The sequence below is a fragment of the Orycteropus afer genome, unplaced genomic scaffold (genome assembly GCF_000298275.1).
Source record: "Orycteropus afer afer isolate SDZICR_OR568_19922 unplaced genomic scaffold, OryAfe1.0 scaffold00043, whole genome shotgun sequence".
Lineage (NCBI taxonomy): Eukaryota > Metazoa > Chordata > Mammalia > Tubulidentata > Orycteropodidae > Orycteropus > Orycteropus afer.
This window is the reverse complement of record NW_006921630.1, coordinates 12,892,510-12,903,010: the sequence shown is the minus strand read 5'-3', so window position 1 is coordinate 12,903,010 and position 10,501 is coordinate 12,892,510. Positions and strand designations below refer to the sequence as shown.

Sequence of the window (10,501 nt, the reverse complement as noted above, 5' to 3'; positions counted from 1 at the left end):
ATGAAAAGGACATATCTATTTTTCTTCAATGAAACATAAGGTGTATTTTAAATTTATATAAACTTATTTGGAATTGGAAAACATTTTTTTCTATAGTAACTATTATATAATTCTTGGAAGAAAGAGTATAGACAAAACTTTGTAATTGAAACAGTTTAATTTTAGCCCTTTCAACCCAGTCATTATGCTTCTACCTCCTACCCCTATTTTTTTCTGTCTCTAGGACTGAGAGCCCTTAAGTCTACATATAGAAATACATAGGACTTGTCTATCATCAAAGGGTCTATCCCAGGCACCATATGAAGGGTCCCATTCAGTCCCCTTCGTGAAAGCTCCATATAGTGCATCTTGATTTTGGTGCTAAGTCTATGAAATCTGATTTAATTAATTCACACAAATGTAGAATGACAGAAGACATTGCCTGGTGTTCTTCTCTTAAGGTTTACAGGTCAAAATGTGTCAATTCAAATTAATTTTACATTGTAGGATTTGGGGCTGGCTAAGAAAAGGGAATAACATAATCTAGGTAGTGAAAGAAAGATTATTTGGTACAGAAGAAACAAGCCCTGATGATTCAGCCAAGATGCTTCCTCTGCCAATCTGGCCCAACAGAGCTGTATGGGTCAGGACAGCATCTCCACCTCTTTCCATGGGAGAAATATTTAAATGCCCAGTACATAAATAATTAGCATTTAGTAACTTCATAAATGTTTATTGGATGAAAAAAAAAAAAATCAGGCAGGCATTTAATTTGAAAAGAAGAAGAAGAAGGAAAAGGAGAAGGAGAAGAAGAAATTTATGCTGAGACAGATCAAGTCTCCAGGGTCACAAAGAGTAAATGACACAAGTAAGACAAAAATTCAGTTTCTACTCCAAGTATTTATTGCTCTTTCTAGCATATCAGAGTGTCCCAAAAGCATTTACTTCCTTCCCTTTTTTAGTGGTTGAAGAGCTTTCCTGAAAGAAGCCTTCTGCCTACCTCCAGAGGTCCTGTACCCAGGAGAGTGAGTGTTAAAGAGGTTTTGTTGACCCAGAAGAAAACCCTTTGTACTGAAACAATGTGGGGAGGTGAGGTGAGGGAATGTGCTTACTTTGACCATGCACATAGGTGCAGCAGAGACAAGGAGATGTATATATGGAACCCTGACTGTCAATTCAACCAAATTTCTATAGAAAGAGCTTTACAAGCGAGATAGATTGAAACATATAATTGGCTTTTATTTGTAAATGAGCTTTTATAAATGAACCATTTTATAACATTGATGCTATGAAAAAATACCATCTAAGATCCATGTCACTGACTTCTGAAGAACTTATGGAACCAATCTGTTAGTAAGATGATGATTTAATTTTCCCCAAGCTTTTTTCCCCTTGGTATTTAAATGGTCTTCTCCTATTACACACCCTGTCATGACCTCAATACTCTCAGTGATTAAATAGGCACTCTAAATTGACTAAAAGTTTCTAGTAGGTGTTTGGCAAGTTATATGGGTGGGAAACTTCTGATTTCATCTACAGAACAGGCTATAATTATTTTAGCAGAATGGTGCAGAGCTGATTAAAATATCACAGTGTTATTAGTGACCATTGGGAAGCCAAAAACAGCATAGTTTCAAGTGCCTAATCATTCTTGCAGAAAACCGATAAGCTGTTGACTTCAGAGAAGCCTTCATTAATAGAAGGAAATTAAGACAGAAATGGGGTTCCTAGCTTTAAATTCCCTTTCTTTGCAGAAAGGTGAACAAATGATAAATATTAAGCCATGCCTTGCTGAGAAAAGGGGATCTTAGTCTTGAAAGGCAAGTGGGAAGTAGGCAAAGAATGGAAAATAGAAACTCATGGACAGAGCAAACTGGAGATCAGTTCCATGAAACATTTCCAAGGTCCCACCATCACCATCTCTCCTGTAGATGTGTCCATGCCTTCCTCCGTGGCTCCACTGTAGCTAGTCGTTTAACTCTCAACCCTCCCCATTAGACTGTGAGCCTGTGAGAGCAGAGATGTTTCCTAAGGAGAATGGAGGGGAAGGAAATGTCTATAGACCATTGGAAAGAAAAGTCTGAACATGGAGAATAAGGTAGGGCAGGAGGCATGAATCTGGAAGATGAAATCACCCATGGAGACCATGCAGAGTGAAAAGCTTGGAGGGCTAAGAATGAGACCCTGGGAAAACATACACTGGAGGGGTTGGCAGGCAAGTAGAATCAGAGGAGACTGAGGAGGAAAGATTAGGTAGCAGATGACCAGGAAGGTGAGAAATGAAGAGTTCACTGATTCTGTGGATACTGAGGTTGTCTGTGGGCTTTGGAACAGAGAAGTTGAGAGGGATGAAATAATATGCACAGCGGTGGGGGAAGATGGGAAGTGAAGAGTGGAGATAGCTCTTGCAAGGAGCTAAGCCAAGAGGGGGAGGGGTTTCTAGAAGGAAATATAATTTTAAAAAATGATTTTTTTTTTTTTTTTTAAGGATAGGAGAGACCTGACCAAGTTTCTAGCTAGCAGAATGGGACCAGTTGAAGATTTAATAGAGTGGAGATATATGATGAGAATAGTTATGAACCAAAAGAGAGAGGATGGGATCAAAGACCCTATCTTGAATGGGGTCCTGGGTGGGAATGTTAGGGACAAGGATGTTGAGGCAGTTAATTGAAGGAGGAGAGATTTTTTTTCTGAGGGAAATGAGTGATTTGGAGGAGAGTTGTTGTTGTTATGTGCTGTTGAGTTGGACCCGACTCATAGCGACCCCTCCTTGGGTTTCCGAGGCAGTATCACTACAGAAGTAGATTGCCCAACCTTCCTTCTGAGGACAGGCTGGTGGATTTGAACTGCCAGCCTTCCGGTTAGCAGTCAAGTGCCTTAGGCAATTGCTGTCCGGAGGAGTTAAAAGACTGGGACAGAGCTGAGGGCAAGTTGGGGTTGAAGGTCATGAATGTTCAGTGACATCAATTCACCTTGCACACAGATACATCAAAGGCTACACAGCTTCACAAAGAAGAAATTCTATTTTCTTTACTCATTTTTTCCTATGTTATCCTCAAAAGTAAATATCCTTCAGCAGTGTATCCTAGCGATTTCATTTTATGTGCTAGTTGTTTTCTTCCTCCACCTCTCCTGTCTCTCTTCTCTTTTTCCAACATGTATGTTTTTTCTCCCTTTGTTATGCTTTATTAGTTTCTTTGGCACAAGTTTGGAAATTACTTTGGATCATTAATGAAAAAGAAAATCACCTAACCAAAGCTCCTCTTTTACACACCATCCTGTCAGGAAACTCAGGACCTCATATTGGCAGGTAGTGTGTGACTTCAGAACACTGTTCCACCAGGGGTTTCCTTTTAATTTCAGGAGTTCGATCTGGCTCTAAAATTCTCTAATTCTCCCAACCTGGTGTTATCTGTGGTCAATTCAAGGATGAAATTCAAGAGAGGTTGATTGTATAAAGAAATGCAAGCATTCTGCCTTTATGGGAGTTAAAAATCGTTTCTTATAGTCATGAATGGTAGGGGTGACTTTCCATTTTAGAATGCTACTCATGTAGTCAATAGATGCATTATGAAAAAGTGGATACATTGCATCACTGTGAAGGACTTTAGACTGCGGTTTGCAAAAGCAGAATAAATTTTCTTGGGGTTGTACCGTTATGTGTACACACACACACACACACACACACACGCCCATTGGCAGACACGGCCACACCTCACGTCTCTGGGAGAAGCCACAGACCTCAGCTGTACAAGCTGAGTCTGGACTAGAGGAACTTTCCGCAGCGCAGAGCTCAGGACAAACAGCCCACAGACATCACTGTCTAGAGCTTAAGTCACAACCTAGGGCTGGCAGAGGCAGGTTCGCGGTGCACACCCGTGTCAGGGCCTGGACGGTGCAGTGGCAGAGGCGGCGGGAGGGCTTTGGGAGCTCCAGTAGCCCAGTGGCAGTGTGTGGGCGCCGGCCGACTAGGCATCATTTCTCTGTCGGGTGCAGCTGGCTCTGCTCCCTGGGAGCCGCGGAAGCCGCGGCGCACGCCAGCACCTCCCCGCAGGCCTCGGATGCCCCTGGGGAAGCCTGGCTCTGTGCTCACTGCAAGACCTCTCGGCCACTCTACCCAGTCCTTAACATGGCTGCACGCCTCGCCGCCACCCTCGTCTGGTCGCTGCTGCTTCTCTCCTCGGCTCTGTTCCGCGGCGACTGTGGGGCGCGCTTTGCCGCCGAGCCGGACTCGGAGGATGACCAAGAGGAGGTGGTGGTTTTCCCTGAATCACCGATACAGAGACCCACGGTGCTCGTGGCCATACTCGCCCGCAACGCTGCCCACACGCTACCTCGCTTTCTCGGCTGCCTGGAGCGGCTGGACTACCCGAAGAGCAGGATGGCCATCTGGTGAGCGGGCGAGGGACCCCGGGCTGCAGCTGTGGGAGGCGAGAGCCGCCTGCGGAGCGCCGACTGTGCAGCACGCACACCCCTGGCTGCTGGCGCTGGCTGTCTGGTGGGACCTCACTCCGCGGGAGGGCACGGGTCGCAGGCGGCGGGGCAGGGGGCCGCCTGGTGAACCTAGGGAACTTGGTGCGCACATCTCGTTGCCTGCGCTGGTCCTATGCGCGTCTGGCGATCGGGTTGGGGATGGACGCGCGCGGGTCTGTGTGCGCCTGGAGTGTTTGTGGGGATAACCAACCTATCTTAACTCTCATAGGTGGTATGTGATAGTAGTGGCCTTATCCTCCTTCCCCACCACAGGGGGCTTTTGGAGACTTCACAAGAGGACTAGCTAATCCCCATTTCAACTCTGAAAGTTTCCTTTCCTCACTTCATACCCCTAGCTCAGGAATGAGCGGAAAGGGTGCCTGTCCCCGCTTTTTCAGACACCAGAAGGAACATGACTGCTGCTAGCGAGGGGGATTCAGCGGTGGCTGGGGAGGCAGAGTGCGGCGCCTTGGCTTCGTGGTGCTCGGCTCCTGTAGCGGCCTCTGAGGCTGGAGAAGTGGCTCCCCCTGGGGTGGGGGAGGGAGTCGGATTCCCGTAGGGGCTAGGCTGGGGCAGCTAACAGTCCCATTACAATAGGATGTGCCTCCTCTGCGCTCCAGGCTGGTCCTGCTGGTGTATCCTTCTGGGGCGCATTCCCAACCAGAGATCGTGAGGTACTGCGTCCTGGAGCACGACAGAACCGCCTTCAGGAAAGTAAAGCGAGTCAATTTTTTTTTTTTTTTGCTCATAAAGAAAGAGCCCTTGGGCCTTGGGCCTGTGTTTGCTGCGGGAAGGGTCAGGGTATCAGAGGAGGTGGCTGCCCGCCCCATCTGAAGAATTCGTCCAGTCCCATATTTTTCAGAAACGCAGGGATCTGAAAGTGAGAAGTTGATGACTAGGTGAATCGCTAAGGGGCATATGGAGGAAGAGATGGACGCTGGCGAAGGGAGATGGGCTGTCAGGTGTGGGGACAAGAGGACTCCAGTCCCGTGAGGAGGGAGGACCCAACGTCACTTCGGACCAGTTTCTTTCTTGTGTTGATAAAGGGAGATAACTGTCCGCAGACAAGACACATTCTGAAACAAGGATTGGAAGGAAAGGAAGGAAAAAGTAGCAGCTGGAATCAGTGAACTCAGCGGTACCTGGTGGGAGAGGTGCAGAGGTGCGAAAGCAAACATACTATAGTGCACCTCTGTGCTCTACACTACTTTACTATAATATATTGCTATACAGTGACTGCTGCCACTGAGAAGGGCACATTATGTGGAAAGTGGGAGCTTTGGTGCAGCCAGGTTTTTAGACCAGAAGGGAGGATTATTTTTTTCACCACTTCCATACCAAAAGAAACTTTCATGAGCATTAGTTCTCTTAGTTACTTTTTCAAATGAGATGTTTTAAAAAATGGTCTTTATACACTGTTTAGTTTTAAAGAACATTGTTGCTGTTGTTAGGTGCCATCTAGTTGGTTCCAGCTCATAGTCACCCCACGTACAACAGAACAAACCACTGCCCAGTCCTATGCCATCCTCCCAGTTGTTATGTTTGAACCCATTGTTGCAGCCATTGTGTCAATCCATCTCCTTGAAGTTCTTCCTCTTTTTTCTCTGATCTTCTACTTTACCTAGCATGATGTTCTTCTCCAGGTACTGGTCCTTCTTGATAATGTGTTCAAAGTATATGAGATGAAATCTCGCCATCTTTGCTTCCAAGTAGCGTTCTGGTTGTACTTCTTTGAAGACAGAGGTGTTTGTTCTTCTGACAGTCCATGATAAATTAAAAAATTAAAGAACATTACAATAGTTAGTATAGGAAATTCATGTGGGGAGGGAGCAGTGAAGCAGGAACCAGGCACAGTTTTGCTATTTATTTGATAGACATTACCCTTTTTATCATACAACAAACTTTTAAGAAAGATGTTGTGATCCTTACTTGACAAATAAAGAAATGGAGATTTCAATAACTCACATAAGGTCACAGAATTAATAAATGGTGACTGGGATTTGAACCCACGTTAGTCCCTAATGATCATTCTAAAAAGATGTTGGTGATGGGAACATGATAGAAACAAAACTTTTATATAAACCTATAAGTACAGCAGAAGACTCAGTTTGTCACTAACTAGATATGTGATTTGAGGCCATGGCTTAGGATTTGTAGGCAAAATTTCTTTATCGGTAAAGTGAGGAATTGGAACAAATGATTTCAAAAGTTCTTGGTGACACTTAAATTCCATAGATTTTGTGATGTGATTGAATCAACCAGAATGAATGTGTATCCTAAGTCTCCAGAGGTTCCACATTGTATGGAAGATGATGTTTTCTTTAGATGAGTAGTGTTCCAATTCTGAGTAGAACTTTGGGGTCTGTTTTCCCTTACTCCTTTTCATGGTCCAGTCAAAAGATAACCATACCTCATCCTTTATGGCCAGTGGTGGAAGGTTAGGGAAGAAGCTCAAGGTTCAGGTAAGATCTTGGACATCTGCATTAGCCACTGAAGATTCTTCTTTGGGAAATCTTGGTCCTTGCTTAGGAACTTTGTACCATTTGTTAGACAGGGGCATTAATGGTTCAGTAACAGAGCATTTGCTTTCTGTGTGGGAGACTTGTGCTCAATTCTTGACCAGTGTGCTCATGTGCAGCTACCACATGTCTGTTAGTGGAGGCTTGTATGCTGCTGTGAACCTTAGTAGGTTTCAGTGGAGCTTGTAAACTAGCACAGACTAGAAAGAAAGGCCTGGCAATCTACATCTAAGAAATCAGACAGTGAAAATGCCATGGATCACACCAGCCTGATACCATTATGCACAGGATCACCATGAATCAGACATGCAATAATAAAAATACCAGTTTTTAAATACCCCTTAACAGTTTTCAAAGAACTTCAGCATCTATACTAGCTCATTTGATCCTTACTACCATTCTGTACCACTGCTCGTCTGTCAGTTTGTGGTACTGTGGTGGCTTGTGTGTTGCTTTGATACTGAAAGCTATGCCACCAGTATTTCAAATACCAGGAGTGTCATCCATGCTGTACAAGTTTCAGTGGAGTTTACAGACTAGGACAGACTAGGAAGAAGTACCAGGTGGTCTACTTCTAGAAAGAATTGGCCAATGAATGCATTATGAGTAGCAGTGGAACTTTGTCTGATACAGTGCAGGAAGATGAGCCCCTCAGGTTAGAAGGTACTGGAAATATGACTGGAGAAGAGCCTCTCCTCAAACTAGAATTGGCCTTAATCACATGAATAGAGTAAAGCTTTCAGGACTTTCATTTGCTGATGTGACACGACAAAAATGAGAAGAAACATTTACCAAATCAAAAACCAAGCCTACTGCCATCAAGTCATTTCCAACTCAAAGCAATCTTATAGGACGGAGTAGAACTGCCCCCATAGGTTTTCCAACGTTGTAAATCTTTACAGAAGTAGGCTGCCTCATCTTTCTCTCCTGGAGCAGTTCATGGGTTCAAACTACTGACCTTTTGGTTAGCAGCCCAGTGCTTTAACATTAATAATCAAAATGTGGAGTCTATGAAGTATGAAACTAGAAAAATTAGAATTATTTTTGAATTAATTGATTAATTCATTATTAATCATTGAGCTGAAATGGATAGATATCAGCCATTTTGAATGGGACAATCATATGGTCTACTATGCCAGGAACGACAACTTGAAGAGGAATGGTTTGGCAATCATTGTCAAAAAGAACATTTCAAGAACTATCCTGAAATACAACATTATCAGTGATAGAATAATATCCATACATCTATAAGGAAGACCAGTTAATATGACTATTATTCAAATTTATGTACCACCTAATGCCAAAGATGAAGGAATTGAAGATTATACCAACTTCTGCAGTCAGAAATCGACCAAACATGCAATCAAGATGCATTGATAATTACTGGTGATTGGAATGCAAAAGAAAGAAAAATGATCAGTAGATGGAAAATATGGCCTTAGTGACATAAATGACACTGGACATCTTATGTTAGAATTTTACAAGATCAACAACTTATTCATTGTAAATACCTTTTTTTTTTTTTTTTTTTTTTAACAACACAAATGGTGACTATACATGTGGACCTAACCAGATGGAATACACAGGAATCAAATTGACTACATCTGTGGAAAGAGATGATAGAGAGGCTCAATATTATCAATCGGCACAAGACCAGGGGCCAGCTGCAAAATAGACCCATCAATTACTCAAATGCAAGTTCAGGTTAAAGCTGAAGAAAACAAAAACAAGTCCATGACAACCAAAGTACAATCTTGAGTATATTCCACCTGAATTTAAAGACCATCTGAAGAAAACATTTGACACATTAAACACAATGACTAAAGACCAGATAAGTTGTGAGGTGACATCAAAGGTATCATACATGAAAAAGCAAAAGATCATCAAAGAAGTGGGAAAGGAAGAAAACACTGAAATCGATGTCAGAAGAGACACTGAAACTTGCTTTTGAATGTGAAGTAGCTAAAGTAAATGGATGATGAAGTAAAACAGCTGAATAGAAGATTTCTAAGGGTGGCTTGAGAAGATAAAGTAAAGTATTATAACAAAATGTCCAAAGACCTAGAGTTAGAAAATCAAAAGGCAAGAACACACTACATCCAGAATCAATGCCCACAGAAGCAGCAGTCAAGAAATCAAACGACATATTGCATTGGGCAAACCTGCTGCAAATGACCACTTAAAAGTGTTCAAGAGCGAAGATATCACCTTTAGGACTTAGGGGTACCTGATCTAAGCTATAGTATTTTCAATCACATCATATGCATACAAAAGCTATAAAGTGAATTAGGAAGATTGAAGAAGAATTGATGCATTAGAATTATGTCATTAGTGAAGAATATTGAATATACCATGGACTGCCAGAAGAATGAATAAATCTATCCTGGAAGAAGTACAAGCATACTCAAGGTGGAAGAACTTAGGAAAAAATACAAGCCTAGACTTACAATAGTGAAGGATTCTATGTGCAAAATACTAAATAACACAGGAAGGATGCAAAGAAGACAAAAGGAATACAGAGTCACTGTACCAAAACGAATTGGTTAACATTCAACCATTTCAGGAGATAGCATATGATCAAGAACCTATGATATTGAAGGAATATATCCCAGCTGCACTGAAGGCATGAATGAAAAACAATACTCCTGGAGTTAACTGAATACCGATTGAGATGTTTCAACAAACATATGCAACACTGGAATCACTCACTGGTCTATGCCAAGAAATTTGGAAGACAGCTACCTGGCCAACCAACTGGAAGAGATCCATATTTGTGTCCCTTCAAAAGAAAGATGATCCAACAGAATGCAGAAATTATCAAACAAAATCATTAATATCACATGCAAGTAAAATTTTGCTGAAAAGAGTTCCAAAATGGTTGCATCCGTGTGTCAACAGGGAACTGCAAGAAATTCAAGCCAGATTCCAAAGAGGACTTGAATAAGGGATATCACTGCTGATGTCAGATGTATCTTGGCTGAAAGCAGAGAATACCAGAAAGATGTTTACCTGTGTTTTATTGATGATACAAAGACATTCGACTGTATGGATCATAAAAAGTTATAATTGCAAAGAAAAATAACTCCAGAACCATTAATTGTGCTGCTAAGGAGCCTATGCATAGCCTATGCATAGCCTATGAATGACCAAGAGGCAGTCATTCAAACAGAACAAGTGCTGTTGCTTGATTTAAAATCAGGAAAAGTGTGTGTCAGGGCTGTATCCTTTCACCTTATTTATTCAATCTGGATGTTAAGCAGGTAATCTGAGAAGCTGTACTACATGAAGAAGAACACGGCATGAGGATTGGAGGAAGAATCAGAGAACCTGCACTAAGCAAATGACACAACCTTGCTTGTGGAAAGTAAAGAGGACTAGAAGTACTTACTAATGAAGATGAAGGACTACAGTCTTCAGTATGGATTATACCTCAACACACACACACAAACCATAAAAATTCTCACAACTGGACCAATAAACAACATCATGATAAACAGAGAAACTATTGAAGTTGTCAAGGATTTAATTTT

General features: G+C 42.3%; 1 protein-coding gene across 1 annotated transcript in view; it reads left to right on the top strand.

Moving 5' to 3' along the window:
* Positions 1 to 4,108: 4,108 nt before the first annotated feature.
* COLGALT2 (collagen beta(1-O)galactosyltransferase 2) overlaps positions 4,109 to 10,501 on the top strand; it is a 207,922-nt gene continuing 201,529 nt past the window's right edge. The window contains exon 1 of the mRNA XM_007937676.2: positions 4,109 to 4,371. Coding sequence (XP_007935867.1) covers positions 4,109 to 4,371 — 263 coding nt within the window. The remainder of the gene's footprint in view (positions 4,372 to 10,501) is intronic.